This window comes from Plodia interpunctella, chromosome 16, assembly GCF_027563975.2.
Source record: "Plodia interpunctella isolate USDA-ARS_2022_Savannah chromosome 16, ilPloInte3.2, whole genome shotgun sequence".
NCBI lineage: Eukaryota > Metazoa > Arthropoda > Insecta > Lepidoptera > Pyralidae > Plodia > Plodia interpunctella.
This window is the reverse complement of record NC_071309.1, coordinates 2,856,453-2,879,580: the sequence shown is the minus strand read 5'-3', so window position 1 is coordinate 2,879,580 and position 23,128 is coordinate 2,856,453. Positions and strand designations below refer to the sequence as shown.

At 35.2% G+C, this 23,128-nt stretch overlaps 1 protein-coding gene across 3 annotated transcripts; it reads left to right on the top strand.

Annotated features, from left to right (window-relative positions):
• The first annotated feature begins 135 nt into the window (after positions 1-135).
• LOC128676612 (A-kinase anchor protein 200-like) lies at positions 136-22,835 on the top strand. 3 transcript variants are annotated; one of them, XM_053756811.1, is made up of 8 exons: positions 136-294; positions 6,137-6,323; positions 7,265-7,459; positions 7,691-7,813; positions 18,115-18,480; positions 18,751-19,584; positions 20,702-20,779; positions 21,038-22,835. In XM_053756811.1, exons 2-8 carry the CDS (start codon positions 6,153-6,155, stop codon positions 21,065-21,067), a joined length of 1,797 nt encoding a protein of 598 aa, XP_053612786.1. In that variant the 5' UTR covers positions 136-294; positions 6,137-6,152; the 3' UTR covers positions 21,068-22,835. The 3 variants fall into 3 exon arrangements, with proteins under 3 accessions (XP_053612786.1, XP_053612784.1, XP_053612785.1); XM_053756809.1 differs by having other exon boundaries at positions 18,115-19,584; XM_053756810.1 differs by lacking the exon at positions 136-294 and adding an exon at positions 5,141-5,255 and having other exon boundaries at positions 18,115-19,584.
• Positions 22,836-23,128: the final 293 nt, after the last annotated feature.

The window sequence follows — 23,128 nt, the reverse complement described above, 5'->3', positions numbered from 1 at the left end:
GAAACTTTGTGCAAATTTTGTCTAATTATAAATTTGATCAATAGACAAAAATAATTGAGAGCGGAAGTCACAACATAAACAATAAAGTTTTTTTTAATTTTCGTCTTTATGTTGGTAGCTCCTATTGAAGCGTCGTGGTTGGATCGACCAATCATTGTCGAGTTTAAAATTTTCTAAAAAGTGGGGGTTTCATCCTGCCGCCATATTGTGTTGGGCTGTGAGTGCTTGAAGTGAATATTTTACATTTTTTGTGTAAATTCTTTGTCAATAAATTTCGGATTGCCAAGACTTAAGGTGAGTTCTTATTTGCTATAATTATTTGCCCTTAGTTATCTGAGACACGCATACATAAAAATTATTTAGTTTGAATACCGGCTTTTGAATTTCAATAATGTACAATTTAGCTTTGGTAAAAAGTATTTGAGATCGTTACTTTTACACTTTCTCAAGCATCGATTGCTTTGAAGATACGAGAAACTGGTATTTTTGAGGTACATTTATGTCATAAAAGTTACATAGATTTCCAATTACTCCTAGAAATTTAAGCTTCGGTGCGTTAAGATACTAAATGGTAAAATTTTGGGAATTTGGAGGTAGGGTAGAATGTGTAAAAGGAAATGATTTATACGAGAAATAATTATATTATTATCTTTTAAAACATAATATATCATTAATAGCACAGGATTATTAATTTCACCTATGTATAAAAAGAACAAAAGGGAGGTACTCGGATCGAATAATTTCCTTTGTGAATTACTGACACGATGATGATTCATCGTTGTGAGTAACAAACAAGGGGAGGCAGGGTGCGGGCCGGCAATTTCTTCTTCGTGGTTCCTACTGTGCCTTTTTCAGTCTTCGGTCTATCATAGCTACTGTTTACGTTTAGTAAGTAGGTGGTACCCATTGACCAAATTATTTTTTAAATGGGTAGGAAAGCTGTGAACAGCGCATTTGTATTCATGTCCGAGTAGGTAGGTACCTACGTAGAATATACAGAGTATACATAAATAAGCTAGGTACACTGAATTATTCTATTAAGCTAGGTATGTCGTTTATAATATGGGTAGATATGTTTTAGTACAGCGGTAGTGGACTGTAGTACTTTACCCTATTTAGTTTTTGTCCCTTCTGAGTTGTAGGTACACCAATAAATAGGTAGTGTCGGCTGCTTCCTCATGAAGTTTAACCTCCCGTCTAGTGGTGGAATGAATTACCTAGCTAATTGTTTTTGAGTAGGTACCTATACTCCGAACAGACAGATGCGGAGCGGGACCTCTGTGAGGCTATATCCCGTGTAAATTGGAACCTCTGCATATAGTTGTCTATAGAGGGACTAAGAATGTAATGTAGGTACCTACTAGACTCATTTAAACCATCTATAAGGCCATGGTATACTATACAACAGCCAGTTTGATCTACGATATACCTAGGTATAACTAGAAGTATTTTTTAAATGTATAACTATAAGTATATCTGAACTTGCCATCAGACACCACTCCTCATAATAGGTACCTATAGGCAGGTATTTTTTCATCTTAACCCAAGTAACATTGCGCGAAACGTTTCAGACTAGGTTTCTTTAATGTTCAAATCCAAATGGTATTCACCTATTAATGTTTTGACGGACGAACTACGAAATTCACGCCGTTTCTTCTACATAGTCGTTCTTTACCGTGGACTCATCATTTCAGAGTAACCTATGTACCTGCCTGCTCTGCTGAAGTTGACGCAGGCTGTAGACGTAGATCTTAGCATGATATTAGGTATTTTAGGTAGGTATCTACCCACTTATTTTGATTTGATTCAATTCAACAAATTAAACCAACAATCGTTCTATGGAATGCCATGAATCCAAGGTGCAAAGTTGATGCCGGCGACTTGTGTTCTCTGACAAGTGTCGCGGTGACTCGACTGGTTTCATTATTTCAATGTACCTTGACGAGTCACCAGCATCAATCAGAAATAGATATATAGACATAGATTATTAGTATTTCATGGAACATAGAAAAGCGATGTGACCTCGTCTGTTGCCTTCACAAGTCGCATGCACTCTAAAAAATCAAGACTTTACAGCCTCTTACCTATACAGAAACGTTACTTTAGCAACAAATTGCCAGTATCTATTCATTCATCGGTCATCCGTTTTCTATTGTCGTTTGATAGCTTACATGTTATGACACGACAATGAGCGGTGCAGAATTACTGCTTGTGGTTTGAATCCGCAACCGACCGCTTCATATCGATTTTCTACTTACTATCAACATGTAGACACGCACGGACACAATGCATATGTTCCATATGTATCAGTTGCATTTAGACAGGGGTAAATGCATGCCGGCAATGGGATTATTGTTCATAGTCGACTCCACCCCAGGGGTTGTGTGGAATGTTCGAAGATTTCGCAATATTTGCCAATTTTGTCACAGGAGCAACGAGTTTCAGCTTTTTTGGGTTTATTAAGTATTCGTTGAGACCTTAGGTTGAGACCAATCACGCTCTTTTTCAATAGACCTTATTTATTTTACAATTTCCTATCAAGTCTTCCAAGCATTTTCAAAATGTATCAAGAAAGTGTTTAGAAAAAATAATTTGCAAGGATTTGCATTATACTGTTTACTCAAATAAGCGTATTTTACGGACGATTTTTCTAAATATTTTGTTTAATTAGTTTGTCCTGTTCCTTTCGTTTTTTCTATCTCTTATTTCTCTATCTGGATCAGGACTAGGATTCCTTGCATTGGCACCATATTTTGTAATGCACTTCACAATGAATATTTTGCTTCTGTTAAACACGATTCGTGTAATTGAACTCGTTCATTGATGCTAATTAGAGTTTCTAATTTTAACGGATATCGGTGGCAAGGAACAATGCTGTAGTTGTGTATTAAATTCTAGCTACCTATTGTGCTCTTTATCTTTAGAGTAAAAAAAAACATAATACACAATCAAACAATACATATGGGTACATTTTAGGTTAGTACGGCCTAGGTGCTTAAAAAAAGAAAACTTAAATATCTATCTATCGATACAGTCATAGATGGCGAAACTTAAATTCTTTCTAAAATACCTATTAACAGTAGGCACCTAACCCAAATTAGAATTAACATGTGTGCTTCATGTGTTGGTTCTTATATAGGACATATTAAAACCGTCTTCTATTCTTAAGAATAAAGATTATAATTAAAGTCTTATAACTATTCCATTTAAGATTTGAATTTTTATATTCGTTATACCTAATAATATTTTATAGTAGCTATCAACCGAGATACGTACACCCGATAAGGAACAAATTAGATATACGTAGGTACTTAAGTAGTACCTACATCCTACGATTTAGGTAGTTGTAACAAATAAATGGGTGGGTCCGTGGGTATCTACCACGTGGTTGATGTTTTCGAATGCAACCGTTTGTAGATGATAGCGTGTGAAACGTTCACGAATAATGTCTACTCGGGCAGTTCGGGCTTCGGTACCCACTCGCTCAGGCGTCGACCTTGAAAGCGCTACACTCAAGGTCGCAGATGTGCTTGAGCTTATTTAAATTGAATCAAACCCGCGTGAAGTGCCTCCTATTGTGCCCCGACGACAATAAGTTTGGGTTGACTGCGCGCACCAAAAAACTTATGGTACAGGGTTGGGAGGGGGGACCATAAACAGGTCAACCACCTCAATGCGTGAACCAATTCGAAATGATTATAAGATGACGACGCCCATCGCTCGGAATAGACTCCTACTTACTCTACGCACTAAAAACCATGGAATGAATTTTAATGTAGGTACTTGTGTGGAAATATAAAAATCCGTTCTGGTTGAAATATAAAAATCGAAGATCTGGAACACTTAAAGAAGAGTCATAATGGTCCAACGAAACTATAGGAAATATAGAAATGACGCCTTAAAAGTTTTTCAGTCCAATGAGCATCTTCTGTATAGATATCGTTACGCTTTATCTCTATAGTTAAATATTTAAAACATCGAAGATCACATCTGATCTATGGAATTCATAAGGATTAGCTAGCTGTTTAGTATATTTTTTTTATTTTAGTCATAATTTACCAGAATAACTTGGCGGCCGAAGGAAAGATCCCCAATATACATATAAGTAGTATACAGGTACTTATAAATATTTTTTTAATTTTGACTCCTTACCAAAAATTGGCCACGCGAACGAAGTCGCGGGCACGAGCCAGTTATGAAATAAAATTGATATCTACTTTTTCCGTGAACGATTTTTCAACATTTGACTTTGTACCTATATGAGTCTGCGAATAGATATTTTATTAGCAGGTCTCACTCAAATGAACCCAACCATAGAAAGTACTGTTAATAAATACTGTGTAATGTTACTTTATGATAACTATGTCAAACCTAGGAAAATAGGTGTATCTGGGTATAATCCACATGGTATCTCCAATCTCAGTATTGGTCGACATCGCTTTCAGGTCGCCTGCAGTTCACGGCTGGTTTTTGACCACTAATGCTCTGTGGTCTTATCATAGGTACATTACTTATTATATTTTAATTTAGGAATAGGTAGGTGCATTACGTATCTGTCCTAATTTGGGTTTTGTTATTAGGTCACTAAACCTGTGTCAGTGTTTCGTACTTTTAGTTCAATGTGTATTTATACCTGAGATATATATCCATCGAGTCGAGAATTAGAGATATAATACTGCATCAGTGTTTTGTTAATTTATTACAGTTTATGCCTTCCCGACGCCATAGTTGAGTAACTGCTTAACATAGGGAACTCGTTAAACATGGCGGTGAAAATGCCCATATGTAAACTACGCAATGCCTGTTATTCACATCGGTACCAGTCTGTTAAAAACTAAATTGGTTTTTTTACAGACACAGATGACACACTGCGGTCATACATACCATAATAATGATTCAAATATTTCATTACGTAACACGGAACCTTATATAAAAACTGCAGTTTATACAAAAAAATGTTATCGCAAAATTCTTACACTAAGCTTGGATCCCTCATGCGTTTACTGTTCGGAGAGTAGATGTGATATTTTTGTCTGCGCCGAGATAAGGGCCGAGTCCTGGGTGACTAATGTTCCTGCTATTTATATATTTGTATTGGGAGTAACGAGCAGCATAATGGACGATAAATGCAGTGATGCTCTAGGAATTTGTTCACCACTAATGACCAGTTAGTGATAACCACGCTATGCTCCACTCTCAGTTTCGTTTCCAAAGTGATAACATCGTCTTCAGTGTACTATTTGGCATAAATCTGCGTGAGTTTGTTTAATTTATAATACGTTATGAATAACTTTGTCTTGAACTCTTGACCGATTGTGCGACCATATTGTTACATTTGTGACGCGTTTTCCCACCGTCAAATGAGTTCAAACAATAACGTTTTATTGTAAATTCAACAACATACATTTGTAAGGATAAAGAATCTTGTTTTTTATGTAAGTGTTAACGAACATCCTCTTGCATCTAATATAAATATTGTGCCGGTTCGTCGACGCTTCCTGCCTGTTCCCCACTTTTTGGTGCGTGAAACTTGCCATTGTAGTGAAAATTAACCCGAAACAACAATGCACTTCATCTAAATTGTGCGTTCCTATTTGTGGACATTTATTTATTTCATTTGTCAATTTAAAATTCATCGCGTTTCGCCAAGAGTGTTGGGTAGGTGGTTATGAATAGATCTTTGCTTTGCTGTCGAGATGCATCCGTGACACTTTCGTTGAGAAGTACTATTTTCGTCACCAGTCAGCTTTTATTAATAGCTTATTCCCAGCGCCCTGACCTGACCCACTGACGTTTGTTGTATTCGGAATCTGTTCCGTGTTCTGATTTGTCTATTAGTGGCATAACATATCTTAATGCCATACAACATTCTGGTTTGTTTTGTGTAGCCCTCGAAACTTCTAAACTTCACGTAAATTGCTTGTGCTTGTCTTTTACTCGCTATGCATAAACTGCTACCAAGCCAAAAGTAGTCGTTGCAACGTCACTACATGTAATTGAGTAAATTATCTATGCTCTATGACTATGATTATGTGTTTGTTGTTTGAAATATCTTTATTGCACTAAACAACATAAATAGGTAAGTACAGAAAATACAAATTAAATTCAAAATATGTGATTGTTTTGTTTGTTTTAGTGGATTTGAAGTTAGCATGGGTGCTAAGCAGAGCAAGCGCTCGGTCGACATAAGCGGCAAGGAGGCCGAGAATGTTGGAGAGGTCGCTGTCGCCGGCGCCGGCGGCGAAGGCCGGATGGAGCCTCTGGCAGACGCAGACGCGCTCAAACCCCAAATCAACGGCGATGCGCACATACATGAACAATCGGTGAGTTTTCGTGAAAGCCGTTACCATAGCTTTTATATAAGTTGAAAGTTTTAACCCAGCTGCGCCCCGAGGCATTCGTTCTCGTAAGAATAATTATTCTACCTGTATACCAAAATTTCATCGAAGCTCATCCAGTAGGATTTGTTTCCGTAATAAACTGACTTTTTGAAATTTATATGTTTTTTTAGTAGAAATAGAAATTATAGAAACCGTAATTGAAATTAACAAGGGAATAATTGTTGTCCTTACAAGTTTAATAGACAAAATATCCAGTGCGAATTTCGAGGAATCCCATCTGTTTATTGTTATCTTCTTATAACAGCTATATAGTGCGGTTGTGCTTTCATTTTTGACTTGTCTGCTAGTGTGCTGATACTGTTCTACTTAAGAAATTCGTAATGTCTGGCGTGGCAGCCCACGGCTTCCTGTCGAGATAAGTTGCATGCAATTCTAAGCCTCTGGAATTTGTTGGACAGTGATTTCGATAGCACATTTATTTATTTAGTAAACTTCATTGCGCAAATAATATAATATTTAAAAGTACAAGAGGCAGATTTGAATACGCAGTCAATTTCATCTCCCTAGTAGGCATTATCAATTTGGTTACCTATTTAAAAATAATTTCCTTTGTCACTTCTTTTTTAATTACCTCTGGTGCTTAAATTCTATTTAAGCACCAGCGTTGTACTACTTATTATTTGTTTCAAACATTTAGTAGTAATCCCGCAAACAGACCTTCATTATCCATTACTTTTGTATTGGATATTCTTACTCTAGAATATGACTACCCCATATGCCCCCGTGAATATCGTAAGAAACCTTTATTACCGCTAATAGGATAGAATAGCATTCTCAAAGGGGATAGACATTAAAATATTCAAAATTGCGCCAGGATAAGAGAAGTCACAACTTTTAGTGACTAAATAAACTTTATTTTTAAGGACAAAGAGAAACAACTAGACAGCGGTACACCAGAGAACGAAAAAGACGCAACAACAGAGAAAGAGGGGAAAGAGCAGGAGGAGAATAAGGAGAAGGAGGCAGCTCCCGTGACTAACGGTGAAAACGGGGAACAGAAAGAAAACGGAGACTCCTCGCCCGCACCCGAAGATGGCAAGAAACCCAAGAAAGAAAAGGTAAGTCGTGTGTTACTACGCCTGCTTGCGACATTAAATGTTGGGCTATTACAGTATAAAATACATAGCTTGTTGACAAAAATTTTGATTTGATTGGATTAACATCTTGTAATATATTTTTTTGACAAATAAATATTAGATTTCTGACTGATTTTAGGGTTCTGTGGAATGGTGTAGTTAGAAACTATAACCGTGGAACTTCACTTAATACATTTAGTATATCGTTGGCAGGTCAAGAAGAAATGGTCGCTGAGGTCGATCAGTTTCAGCAGAAAAGAAAAACCGAAGCAAGAGAAGAAACAGAAGGAAGAGGAACCAAAAACTAACGGAGAGCCAGAGAAAGTGCCAGAAGAGGTAAGTGAAAAATTAACTAAGAAGAAAATACGCATTTTTGGATATTTCCATAATGACCAGTTACTTTAGTGTTAGATAAATTTTTAGTAAATATTTATGTAAATAAGCGCATGCAAGTGTGACATGGTGCAATGTCTACTGGATGCTTACAAAGTACATATTACGTGAATTGCATTGGCAATCCCATTGAATTTGCAATGAAAACGGCCGGTCGTGCGCGCTTAGTTCGGGTTCCTAGTTTGTACTTCCATTAGTAGGTAGTATTGATTGAATGGTCCACTATCCTCTATCTTTTTCTACTACCTACACATTTAAGGTCTTTATTCTAAAATCTATGTAGATATATCTATGGATTTAAAATGTTCAAATTGTATTTCACATAGGTATCTCCGTCTCGTATTTTTTACTAGAAGATATGTTGTCTATTTTTACGCATAGTACCCGATATCATCCGGCGTGAAGTGTGGGAAGAAATTTCACAACAAGGTCAAGGCTGAATTCAAGTTGTATGTTTACCTACTAAAATAGTAGCAGTAGGCATACAAATGCTAATTACCTAATTCATATACAATAAATGTAACGTTTTTAAAGTTAACAATTATGAAATTGTTTACTAGTAATTTAGTAATGATCAGTATTTTTAAAAACAAGGCAATCACAGACTTGACCCTTGTTTACACTGTTGAACACATAATGACACTTAGTTTTGTCTGCCATAATGATTGTTGTCATATAATTTTTATTTAGGTGGACGATACAAGAAGTTTTATTTTATTTTGTTTTATATATTGTGATGACCAACAGATTAATAAACTATTTATCTTGCAAAATAAACATTATAGAGCCAATAACAGATCTTCACAATATAACAGTGTAAAAAATTAGGATGTACGGGAACGCCAACAACACATTTAGCTAAATACAGCGTAGTTATAAGTTTTCTAAGTGATTCAGTAGATCAACTCATTTCCGTCTAGATATTGCAATGATCTAATATCAAATAGGAGATAATACTTTCTAATGTATCTGAAATCGTGCTCTTTATGCTCTTAGAACTGGTATTGCCTCTTTGTGCCCCACATCTTGTTTATATTTACCGTTACTCGGTTACTAATACGAGATTTATAATCGTAAAATGTAAGGAACTGTGGATATTACTGTCGCAAAAAACCTCTTCTAATTAAACCTTAATGATTAAACTCTGAAATTCAATAGAAGTGAACCTAATTGTTTTGAGAACAACGATTGCATTTTAGTACCTATTGTCAAACGGCTCAAATAGTTAATTACTTTCAGACTTTTCAACTCAATTACTTTGTTAACTGACAATATTACGAATTGTCTGGAGACCGACGATTTTATTCTGTAAAAAGGGTATTCTGTGAACAGAGTAATATTCAAAATTACATTATCATTTAAACGTTCCAATTGATATCTTAATTCTGTCCTAGACAAACCAAATTCAATTTACTAATGGGCGTTTATAAAACCCCTATTATCTATTAACCTTGTCTAGCCAAATAGAAACTGATTTCTATGACAAGTATTGCGACGCAGTGCATTGCACCCGCGGCGGCGCGCGCGGGGCGGCCGAGAACAATGCGCATTATAATTCAAAGTGGTGCTATATCCGCGCGGCCAAACGTGAGCCTCTATTGTCGAGGATAACGCTGCCTGCCACCTCATTGATGACCATTGTGTGACGTCAGTTGATTCATGTACTGTGTCCTAAATAACACGTCCGTCCGCCTTTAAAGATGTCTGCCTGCCAGTCAAGTCCAGCCAAGTAATGTTAGTTTGTTCTGGACGCAGGGGCATTATTTCTTAATGCAATGCATATCATACCATAATACACAATATGCTTAGTAATTTTTTGGTCAAGGTCAAGTCAAGTATTAAAACAAAATCAGTAACATTAATAAATTGTTTCCCTTAAACGGGTTTAGTTAGGTTAGATTGTTAGATTGGATTGTTTGTATGTCTGTCTGCTGCATGTAGCTCTCAAAAGAATGAATGGATTTTGATCTATTTTTTGTATGTTTGAAAGGCTGCTTAATTGTGTTCTTAGCTTTAATTCAAAGTTTGCGTTTTGAACATTTTTATATTAAGCCGAATTTAGTCACGTCGACTCACGAATCTTATATTTTCTACTTTGATAACAACTGCAGTTCGAATAAGTACGTTCTGCTATTACAAATGTGGGGTGTTGTTAATTTTGTATGTCAATTAACATGAATCTGAATAGCGTGTGTAATTGATTGAAATGTTTATTTATTTGAACTCGGTTCGTTCGGCACACACACGCGGGCAATGTGCTTGGTTCGCGGTCGTTAACATTAACTACAGTCTCCCACAACGGTAGTAGATACCTAATCTACTAGCAAATTAAATAGACAAAGCCTTTTAAAATACGTTCGCTTCGCGTAGCTGGAGGACTAGCGCAATCTTGGAGCATTTCGATCTTCGGCGTCATAATCATCCTTAAAATTTTAACAAAAAACAATTTTATCACTCTAATTTTCAAATAATAACTGCTGATGTCAAAATGTTTTATTAAGAACGATACTATCCCCGAAAAAATTTGAAGGATCCACCTAGCTGTTGTTTAAAATAAATAATAATAATAAATTGACGACGTGTGCTTATCAAAAGGATGAGAGAAATACTTAAAGATAAACATTATTATATTGTTTAAGAAGTCGGCATATCATACCTTACATGGTTCTGCCTAAGATTGATTAACTTCAATAAACGACAGTTTTCATTATTTCATTACATAAAAGAAAATCACCTTCTGGTTTACAATGTTGAATTTACAAAATGTTGTATTCGCAAAAAGTTTATCAAAAGAATTTTGTGAAACATGATATTCTGTCTCATTGAGATAGAAATCGCGTTGAGATTTTGACGCTGGCTCTGGAGCATTAGGGAACTGGTTTGCGAAGTGTAAAATTAGTCGGCGGCAGGTTTTGCGGCGGCCACTCGTGGGCGACATGCACTGGGAGCGATCGCAATGATACGTAGGAGGCGACCCAACCGCTTCTCCCAGAGTGCCTTAAACCCTGTGCACAAACACCAGCAACTTATATATTAGTGTCGTTTGAGCCTTTGAATAAATCTTTGATTATATTTTAAGAGAAGAATGATGTATTTTAAACTAGGATTTTTTATCAACTATACATATTTATTATTATTGTTAGCCTTCTTTAACCATGGGCATGGAATACAAACTGCATTTACAGTATAATAAAGAGTTGCTCCAGGGGAGATATTGTTATTTAAGCAGTATACTTACTTACATTTTGTAGTGTAAAATGAAACTATGTATTGGCCAATTCATTCGGCTTTCTACGCGACTACGCGCTCCTCATTAATTCTTTCTGCACTTTATGTAGTCCACATTCATGTCGTCTAATACACACTATCAAATACTTCCGGCGTTATTCTCCCAATTATTTTCTAACTGTCTTCTAAAAGTTAATTGATTCTCCACTATTTATTGTTCTTTTTAGGGTCCGTAGTCTTACAGACAAGGAACCTGTAAAACTTCGAACAAGTGGTGGTATGGTACGAAATTGTCGGCCAGTGAATCCGGCACTAGTTTGATGGTCGTAGTAAACTACCCGACACGCACTTTTCCGGTTATTTTCTTATATTCGGCGGCATATTCGGTCGTTGCATGTCCCCCACAGAAGATATCCCTAATAATATAATAAAGACGAAAGTTTGTGAGTATCTTGCTAATTCTTCATACTCAAACGGGTCTTGACCGATTTTTATGAAATTTGATATTGAGGTAGCTGATGCCTTGGATTAGACACAGGGTGGGAACTTTTATCTTGAAGCACACCATTCCCATAGGATTTCATTCAAAAGTCCCATAGTCAATGACGCTTTATAATATGTATACCTATTTTTTTAAGAATATCGCTGGTAACATCACCACATTAAACATCATGACGTTAAACTCCACGGCGTGTAACTAGTAATTAATAAATAGGTTCATGGTGTTTTCCAGCTAGCTACAAATTAAATATTTTTATTTGTTCGTGTAGTTAACCAAGCGTGGCGATGTAAAAAATATAAAAGTTTAATAAGTGTAAAGAGAGAAACTTTAATTTATTCCTGCAAAGCAAGCTTTAGAGTATGAAGTAAAATATAAACAAGTTGGGATTCACGGTCGTACGTGTAAATCTATAAATAACTGTGTATTCTCGGAACTGTCAACATAAACTGGCGCCCTCATGCCAGTTAGAGTTCAAGAATATCTTTGCTTTGAAGAGCGTATTGCATTAAATGCACTTTGTCGAGTGTTCGTCGCCCGCGCTTATAAAGAAGTATTAAAGAGCAGTTGTAGTGCTTACACGGACAGGTTGTATCAGAAGTCACTACCGGTAGTGTAACACTAGTGCGCGTCTCACATTGCATGTTTACTAAATGCATGCCACCGCTCTACTGGATCGACTGTCGTATTTCCATAATAAATAACACGCTTATACATTGCACAATGGAATAACAAGGAAGGGCTTCTTTTTAATTCTCAATGTGGAAATTTTGCAGATTTTTAGCTATTTAATTAACAGCCCTGCGTATGGGACTATAATGTAAATATACCTACCTATTTAAAAATAATTAGAAGACAGAATAACAGTATTTTTATGATAGACTAAATGTTAGAATAAAAAAGTTCATAAAGCTAAAATTAACTCTAACCCGCTTAAATACAACTGTATTTAAGGAAAAGAAACTTATTTTCCTTCCTGATGTAGTTTAGTCTTTCAATACTTTAAATATATTTTTTTTATTGCTTGCAACTTAAATGAAAAATTATAAAAGCGTATAACCATACGCATGCCACGAACATAATTTTGTTGGGTTCAACATGAAGAAACATCAAAAGTACTGTAATCAATGTATATTATCTAAGAAAACAAAGAACTGTTTATAAGAATACTTGTAAATACGCGAACAAAGTATAGTTGTTTGATGCTTTCCGCGGAACAAGGGCTTTTATTACTGTGATAATTTTATTAGTGCTTTGTGTTGAAGGGCTATTGGCAGCTAGCAACTGAGATGCGGGCGGGACCCCTATGTTAATTATTCTATTTGGCGGTCATTTTCATTTATGTCTAGCGTCTCTCAGTGGTTTCTCACGCGTAAATTTTCCACAGGAACTTTTTATTTCATTGCTTTTTTTTCGGGATGAAAATATATATTTCCGTACACTCCTAAACTGTGCTTTTATTTTTTTAATAGCCATGAATGTCTTACTGCTAAACAAAAACATCTTTTTTGAAATTCGTCTTTTCTGAAAACTTGACTAAAGAAAATATGTAGGTATGCGATATTAGAGTATAGTAGTGAGTAGATAAAAGGTGAAGAGGTAACAAACAAATATAAAATACACACATTTATAAGTTGGGACTAATTTCGTTCTGTGGTTATGCCTGTGTTAATTTTACTTATCTTGTTTAGTACTTCCTTTGGAAACAGATCTAATTCTATCGCTTAACAATATGACTTGTGTGAATAGGCGCTATATTTCGCTCTGTAGCAGAAGTCTATCAAGGAAAAATACTATATTTTATTTTACGACCTGTAGAAAGCGGAAATTGCCTATAGGCAGTTGAAATATGTGATAAATATATAGATGTGATTATATTTTCCGCCAGATATGTTCTGATTACTAAACTTTATGATATGCTTTATGGAAATAAAGTTATGTATTTATTTATGGCACCCCAGATCCAATAGGTATATGTAGTGTATTGATATATCTTTATGCAGCGATTCTCAAATTGTTTTGAAGATTTGAAAGTAACCCAGTCCTAAATTAAATTTTGTTTTGTGTACTGACATAATATCAAATAGTGTTTTAGAATTTTAAGAGTTCAATTTATAATTTGAAAAATGTATTAAATCCTATTAAAAATCTTTTCTCAACACGATTTTCATGTTAAATAAGGCTACTAGTAGGTACTTTTTTTAATGTGTCTAAAATGTTTGAACTTATATTTTTACGTTGCCTTTTATAATCTATAGTAAGATATAAGAGATTTATTATAGAAAATATTTTTATTTATTAGTGAAAACACTGTTGTTTTCACTAATAAATAAAAATATTTTCCTTACTGTAGATAGATTTATTTTTTAGAATGACTGGTTAGTCTTAAGTTCTCTTCTTGCAGTGCACCTTCATTGCTGGAAGTTGACGGTCAGTTTCGCAAACCCTACCCTGAAATTGCTGTCCCATTTTGATGATTCCAGTCAACTACCTTATGTTTCTCCGCCATCATATTCTATGTTAGAGTAACGCGAATAAAAAATGTTGAACAGAAACAATTACTCGAGCAAGTTGCTGGTGAATGCCTTTGCGCGTAATCGGTGCCAAGACAGGGCGTTCAACCGCTGATAGGCGACGTCTGTACGTGTCTGTACGTACGAGTATGACAGTTGTCTGAACCCCGGCCACGATGCTATCTCCACCGTTATTTATTGCCCATGCAAATTGCTCTCGTCCGTCCGTAATGTGACTCCTAGGCCTCCTCCGCTTACTCCCTAATGATACGGCCTAATCGTAGCAAGAATGGACGCTGGTGTCAAAATGTTGTCGTTAACATGTGTAAAAATTACAATAAATAAACGATAATGCTGTTAATTGCATCCTAACATTATAAATGCAATGGTAAATTTGTTTGTTACCTCTTCACACATTATCTACTGGACCGATTGTTATGAAATTTGGTATACGGGTAGAAAATAACCTCGCTCCCGTGGGAATTTCGGGATAAAATTGTTTTTACTTTTTTATCCCGAAATTCCCCCTCGCTTCGTTTAAAAAGAAGTAACATTTGCAACAATAAAAATAGGGATAATGGAATAAGTAGAACTGTGGAAACAGTTTCTTGTGTAGGAGGAAAAAAAAATAGTACTAGTAGTCTATTTCTGACGTGTTCTTTTGCAAAGGAAATATACCTAATTTAATTGTATATAGGAATAGTATTTTATATGCCGGTTGTCAAGTAACCGAATAATGCGATTGTTAAAATGTCATCTTTTGTTTAGTGACGCTAGTCGCACAAAATGCTTTCCGGAGCGGAAAATGATTTCCATATAATTCCATGAGTACAGCAACGTATTGTATATCGCTGGTGGTGTAGTGAATCATCGCATCGTCATCGTTGTACATTCACCGTTAACGTGGATTAAAGTTGTTCTTCCACCAATGCGGAGGAATGCGAAATATGTGTGCTAACAATTAACGATAAACTGGAAATCCTATTATTTGGTTATTTCCATTTCATTTGCTTTTGCCTTTATTTTTCATTATTTTGAATAATCAATTTATAATGACAATATAACATGTTCATTCAATTGGAATGAGAACTGAAGGAGATGTAAAATCAAATTCGTTATGCCAAATAACCATAACAATTTGAATTAGTAGTGAATAAAATCTTCATTTAATTTCAGAGAATTGATATGTTGTAATAATACTAAACTACCGAATAGTAGTTTGTAGACTTAGATTATAGAAATTACTTGTCGAGATTTAAAATTATACATTCAATCAGTTTTACATAGCACAGTTTCGCTTCGCGTCTCCTTAGCCGGTGGAATAGAGACCTAGTTGACCTTGTTCGTTTTTGTGTAGATAAATAATGTACCCACCTTTTGCAGAACGTTAACGGAACTTCTAGACAGCTTGACATTCTATGTACGAGTACCTATGCCCAGAGTGAACTAACCTTGAAAGTAGCTTTTAAGGTGTACAAGTACGAATAAAATGTAACAAGTGGACGATTCCATTAGAATGATAGTCTATAAATTATTTATTGAAGAAAAAATGTGAATATCATGAATATATTTCAATTCATTCACTAATGAAAGTGTGTAACGTAGTACGCTAGCCGTGTTCGTGTGGGAGTTAAATGGGCCGTTTACTGTGTTATTTATAACATCTTTTTTTTCTATTTCCAAATTGTTTGGAATAAAATGGTCTAGAAAACAATATACACGACAAAAAAAACTTAGCGGCATGTTCATACACCGTTTTAATTATTCAATTCAATTGTTGCTGCAATTCCACTACTTCTTCTGTATAACAGATTATTTTAGGATGATGCCTGTCTGTCTGAATTAAATTTTGAAATTTGCCTGCATAAATAATCATGCACGTTCTTTCTAAACGTCTAAATTCCAATTTTCATACAGATTAGAATGCGCTGAAGTAGTGTGTACTTTGTACTTATATATATATATACAACATTTCATATATATATACTATACATATATATGAATATATATCCATTACCGCTCGATCAGCATCAGATCTGACTGAGATCATGAAACAAAATTTAATGAAATGTTGATGTCATAAATAAACAAATTTCAGTTTATATATATATACATTTCATTAAATTTTGTTTCATGATCTCACTCAGATCTGATGCTGATCGAGCGGTAATGGATGATGATGGAGCGGGAAGATGTCTATAGGAATAATAAAGCTCCGCGGCAATCCCTTATATGAATTTTCTCTAGTTCTTACACTTCAAAATTAAATCAGATGTCAATATATTTTTTGTTGTTGACAACACACTAAAACTTAGCAGGGATCTACAATTGGGTGAATATCACGAGCGTTTGGACGAGGGTGTAGCGTTTCATTCGTGCCCGACAATTTTTTTGAATAACGAATCTTTTTTTTTTAAATTAAATATAAAATTAACATTACTTATTTATAAAATAATTGGTTTACTGTCTATGGTAAATTTTAATAAACACTAATGACAGCCCGCGGCGGAGTTCAAAACGCTCGTGAGATTCACTCAATTTCTGATTTGTAGTTCCGAGGAAAAATACATCTAGTTAATATAGAGGCGGATTTATAAGTCCGTAAATTGCTATAAATCTTTTTAAATACTCGTTTGGGTCGTTAATAATTATTTATGTGTCGTCTATTGCGTCTCCTGGCAGACGTCAAACATCCACATCTATTAGCGCAGCCCTTGAGGCGTATCTTTCTACATCAGTAAACAAAGACGACCTTGTGTTGCAGTATCGTTTTATTATTTGCCACAGCCCTGTGGTTACATCCAGGACTGCACACTCAATATTTTTTGTTAAGATTTATTTTCACAGTAGACCATTTCTTCCTAAAATGAATCTAGATTCCTTTTTTGTTGAAATTTAAATAGTTTACTACTGTTTTTTAAATACTTAAGTACTACATTTAAATTAAAACCGTTATAAAACAAGAACTGAGCAAATTGTATCTCTATAGAACAGAATAGTTTATTAGGAACATACACTAAAAAATACACTTATATAATCCTTAGTATGATTACAAAATCATAATCTGGTACAGTGTGTTAATTATTTGTAAAATTATTATTTAATTATGAATATTAATTAATTATTTGTATAATTATTTGTAAAATACAGTTTCCACAAATATTTATTTATTAATTGGAATTTGGATCAAAATAAATAAAATACATTAATATTTCTCAGTTACACTACTCTTTCTCCTCACGTCTGTAATATTATTCAAAGTATAACGAAAGCCTCCTATAATTTTTAATCAAAATTATTCGTATGTAAATTGCGTATCAACCCTACTGTACTGAAGCATTGCAATATAATATATCTTCGATCATGAGCATTGAAGGGTAACTACGTAATCTAAAAATGAAGTCCAATCTTCCGTGACAAAAATGGCACTATAAATGATATTACGCATATCGAACGCCCCTCAGTCTTGGCTAGAATTTTTCGTGATCTGTGCAGTTCGTAAGAGTTGTTCTAAGTTCATTATTTTATTACAATGGCCGACGATAAGGTATTATTCGACTATTCCTATTGATTTCATTTAAGTAACAGCAATTTTCTGTGGCAGTTGGTCATAATAATTATTTTTATATTTACGAAGTATTTAGTTGTATATTTATACATATATCCTTCTAAAGACTTCAGTTCTAACAACACTATTTTTTTTATAACATCAACATTTCATTTCATTTTGTTTTCATGATCTCACTCAGATCTGATCATCATGGAGCGGGAAGATGTTCATAGGAATAATAAAGCTCCGCGGAAATCCTTTACATGAATTTTCTCTGGTTCTTACACTTAAAATTAAATCTTTTTCGAAAAAAGGGTGTGCTGAAGTTTGTTGTTCCGCTTCTTCTTTACCTGCGCTATGGAGTCGGCAATAGGCTTTTAACGTTAGCACACACACGTCCTAACTCACATTCACTTAACAGTATTAATCATTAAAAAAACAATTTATTTCGCAGGCGGCCGAAGTTACCCCCGAAGCCCCAAAGACCGAATCTGCTGAAGAACCTAAACTGGACACTGAGAGCAAGGACGAAAAGACGCCGGAGACCCCGGTAACTGAACCTATCACAAACGGTACCTCCACACCGGAGTCCAAGGTTGAGACTCCCGCTGAGGAGCCCGCGGTCGCGATCCCCGAGACAAACAGGCCCGAGCCGAAAGCCGAGCCCGAACCCGAACAGCTGCCAGTCAATGGCCTCTCGTTAGAGGAGGCTAAACATGAGGCTGCCGAAGCGCCACAGAGTGAGGAAAGCAAACCCGAGGAACCCATCGCTGAAACGACGGAATCGACTCCAGCTCCTGAAATCCCTGTCATAAAAGAGGTTTGTGTTGAACAAATGCCTTTAGAGACCACTCCACCTCCACTCCCAGCAAACCCTCCTCCTTCTTCAGTGGCTTCATTTGCTGCCACCACTATGGCACCTGAATTGACAGACGCTTCGCTAGCTAACATCACAGAGTCCACAATTACACCACCATCCTTTGTAGCCTTGGAGACTAAACCAGAACTACCTAGTGAAAATAAACCTGACGAAACTCCATTGGTCACAAATATAGAAACTGAACTTAATTCGCAACCCCCTACCTTAAAGGAAGGCGATGACTGCAAACCTGAGGAAAATGCTGGAAATGAAGTGCAATCTCAAATACCAAATATTGACGCTGAAATTGATCTCACTGCTCGGTTAAATGAAGTTGTTGAAGAGGTAAAAGCTGAACCTCTAATTGAAGAGGTAAAGGCTGAACCTGTTGCTCATTTAATTGACTCTAACCCAATCATCACCAATGAAGAATCTGAAAATGACCTCCCTCCCCCTTTAAACGAAGTTAGTGAAAATGAAAATATTGTTGAAATTGTTAAGCCCGCATCGGAAGAGTTGCCAATTGAAAAATTGCCAGAAGTGCAGCCAATTAATAATTTGGTTGAAAACTCCTCTGATAAAATCGAGTTAAAAGATGAATTAAATGAAAAACCTATCGAAAATGTTGAAAGCGAAGCTATTAATTTACCAGCGCCAATTACAGAAGATGCAATTATTGATGAAATTTCTGAATCTGAGCCATGCATATCACCACCTGCCGAATCCGAACTTCCTGAAAATCCCGACGCGCTCGATTCCGTCGACGACTTGCCTCCTCCTCCCCCAGTAGACGACCTCGTCGAATCAGATATCGTAGAAAATTTCAACGCTGACAAAGTTTCCGATAAAGTAGAAGTAATTTCGAATCATGTGTCTGAGATTATTAGCGAGACGAATGGTATCGATAAGGAAAGCATCAACGGCATTGACAAGGATGAGATTGTAAAGGGAGACCACGTCGACGATACGCTAGGAAAAGTGGTAGAACCGGTGGAATGCAACGGCAACGGGATCACGGAGGATCCGAAAGCGGCGGAGCTCTCGTCAGCCGCCGCGCCCGCTCAGGTGAATACTATGGACGTCTTGCTCTTGTAGTGGATTAGAATCGTATTAAGCGCGTTTGAAACCCCGTTAACAGTTTTCGTACTTAGTTATGTGCATATGTCTACCAGCATGTGTGGATCGTCAATAACCGAAGAAATGGAGTGTGCTCGAGTCGATTGAACCCACGTCATGGTCTATGCTCATCTCCTGCCCTTTCCTCCATTCCTCTCGCTTGAAATTAATTGTAGTTACATATTAATATTTATATCAAGCATGTAGTTTCTCACTTGCGTTTTTAACCGACTTGTGCTAACATTTTTATTAAGTTATTACATAATAATCTATTATTTAAGTTAACTGTAGGACTATAATAACAGATTTTATTTAGAATTTCACTTTTTTAAATTTATTTTTGGATTAAATATTTTTATTTTTGGATTAAATCTTTTTTAAATTTATTTTTGGATTAAATATTTGAAATTAAATAATCCCAATTTAATTTTTTAAATAAAAAGCATCTTGTGACTGACAAAGTCGGGCAGTTGTAATATACCATTTTTATTATTGTGATGAAATTGATATTCTTCATTTGGTTTATATAAACAAATTCAACAAAATAAGGGGAGTGCCATTCAATGGTACTCCCCTTATTTTGTTGAACAAAAGTTTTCCATAAAAAGATTCTAAAAGGATTAAAAAAACAATTTCACATAATGCTGAAGTATTACATTTTATTTCCACTATATTTATTTATTCTGGCTGATCATTGGGAATAGTAAATATACATAAAAAGGGTGCACTACTTATTTTGGGTTGCAAAAACCTTAGTTTAGTCTAAAGTAGGGCAATTAGTTTATTTTGGATTTGCTTCCATTGTCTTGTAAATAATCACACATTTTCTATCACCATTTGTCTGTTTATAATCGCTGCTATAAATCGTTAGTACGAAAGTCACGCCTTCTTTGATTAGCGTCACCATAAGCCAGTATTCATTGTATTGTAATTGTAACTAATTCTGATTATAACTGAGGATTGTACCCAGCTAGACCCTCATTGGACGCAAAGTACGTAGTAGCAATTATAATGTGTGCTAAATGTTGAGTATTTTTCATTTTATTAGAATGTCGATATTTTCCAGGAGCCACTCCCAGTCAGCGATAAAATAGCGGACTTGATTCCCGAGGTGCCCGTTGTACCAGAATTGAAAACTGAATCAGTAAGTAGTATTTTACATCGTAACAAATCAAGTATGTGTAATAATGCTAAAAACAGCCTATTTTACCAGGTTCTGTTAACATTTCTGCATATTATCTTAATTCCTTTTAATGTATTTTAGCAATAATGGCGTTACATATGTACACTACAGGCTCTACCATTTCTAATTTTTATCCAAACCCAATTAAAAATGTATAATTTAAGAAACTTTCGATTTAATTCCCCTATTGTCTAGTTTGACCGCTGGTTGTTGTTGCAGGAGACGACGACCGACGTGGCGGTGAACTAAGCCGCGACACCGTAGCGTCATGTAACGAGCCTTTATTTATTTGATGATTACTGTGGCGAATATTATCGAACTAAGTTCGATTGATGTTTTTAACCGTCAAACATGTGGATTTCAGTTTCAAACGTGACCGTTCGTATAGATTGAACATAGTATAAGTTTAGCGTGCTTTGCTTTTGTAAAATTAAGATTTTATACAATTTATTCGCTAGGATCGAGTCTTTTATAATTATATACAATAAATAACAAAGTTATGTAGGCAGTATACGGTGCGATAAGTTGGTGCCATTATTACAGGGGTATTAGTTTGACGTCGTCGCGTGGTACGAGCTCCAGAATTATTGTAATTGGACAAGTTTCTAGATTCAGGTGACTAATCATCGATTTAATGTAATACTTACAACTTTCATGTAACATTCGCTATTGGATTTGAATCGATCTCAACATTGTACCAATTTTACTGAGCTGTGTTTATTTTCAGTTACATAGGAAAATGAACAAATTGAGCATGGGCTCATAATGTCGGTATTATTTTAGAAACAGAGATTTAGTTATATGTTGCGGATGCATTCCTAAATTTAGATAGATATCGTAGGTTCGGTGTGAATGTTGAGAAGAGGGTGCCGCAGCAAGCGGTTCTCTAGTATGGACAAGAACATACATTGCGTAGGAAGTGTACCTATGTCGCTCGACGATGATAGAAGTATAATCTGTTTTATTTAGTAGTTCGAAACATTATTATAATGTATATATGAACATTTGATTCCCTTTACACTACTCGAATATTTATGTTAATGTGTGTCCAATTGATGTTTAAAATTACGTATTATGTTTGATTTAAACATGAGATAAACTATGAATTCCTTTTATTTCAACTGTGTGTTATATATTATGCACTTATAATTATTCTGCTCATATTATTAGTTTAAGTTGTATAAATTTAGGTCTGTATTTACAGCTCTCTTTATTATGAACTCAAAATTAAGTGTTGGTATCCCTTCAACTGGTTACACCAGTAGCCGGGTAGTAAATAGATTACCCATTTAATGTGAAATTTTAGAATTTTTACTCAGCGGCCAAGTTTTTTATTACAATATACAATTTTTATGCATATACAAATACATACATAACTAATATAATTATACTGTAATGTTTAGACTCGTAGTACGTGTAACAGTTAGTAGGCAGAGTCATCGATAGCTGCCATTAGTAGAATATCGTTTCGACCCGGATCGTACGGTGAACGGCTCATAAATTTGATATAACTATACAAGTGTAATTTTTCTACAGTGTTTCAATTTCAATAATACTATGATTTCATAATCATTTTTGTAATTTTATACATTTTTTAAGAAATTCTAAGTGGTACATCTGATGACTGGGAGAGTCCTCCAAGTAAAATTAGCAGTAACTATGAGTGAGACATTCCATATCAAACGCTAACTTAGCTCAGTGTTCGGCGTGACCCTTCCCACCTCTAGTTTAGAGCACTAATCATAATCAAGCTACTCCCAACATATGGTGACCATGTGTGTTAAGTTTGGTTACAATTGCAAGCTAGCAGAGTTACTTTTGTCACAAGATCTGAAACTTGTTGTAGTTATTATGCTAAAATATCTTTTTTCTTATTTCCAATGTATTTTGTGTATAAAATATAATTTAAAATTTTAATTCCTCATAGCACTGTGGAAGTTGTATGATAATATGTTATTCCAATTTAAACTAAATGTTGATGTGTGAATGTCTCTTATCAATAAAATAAAACAATGGACATTGTTTTTTATTTGTTACCAATTTATCCCTAAACCGAAATTTTTGTTACTTCCCGATTAAATCGTTGACTCGAGTGCTTCCCGACAAATCGTTGACTCGGGTGAATGTTATTTTCGGTATAGGTTATTTGCGAAACAGATCGATTTGAGATCGTTATAAATATGTAATAACTCTCAAAATTTTCCAGAATTTTTTTTCTACTAATCTTATGCTCCACAAAATTACATGCAAACCTTTAACAAGAAGAGTCATTTTGAATAGTGGCGACAAAACGTGAACGGTTGATGAGAG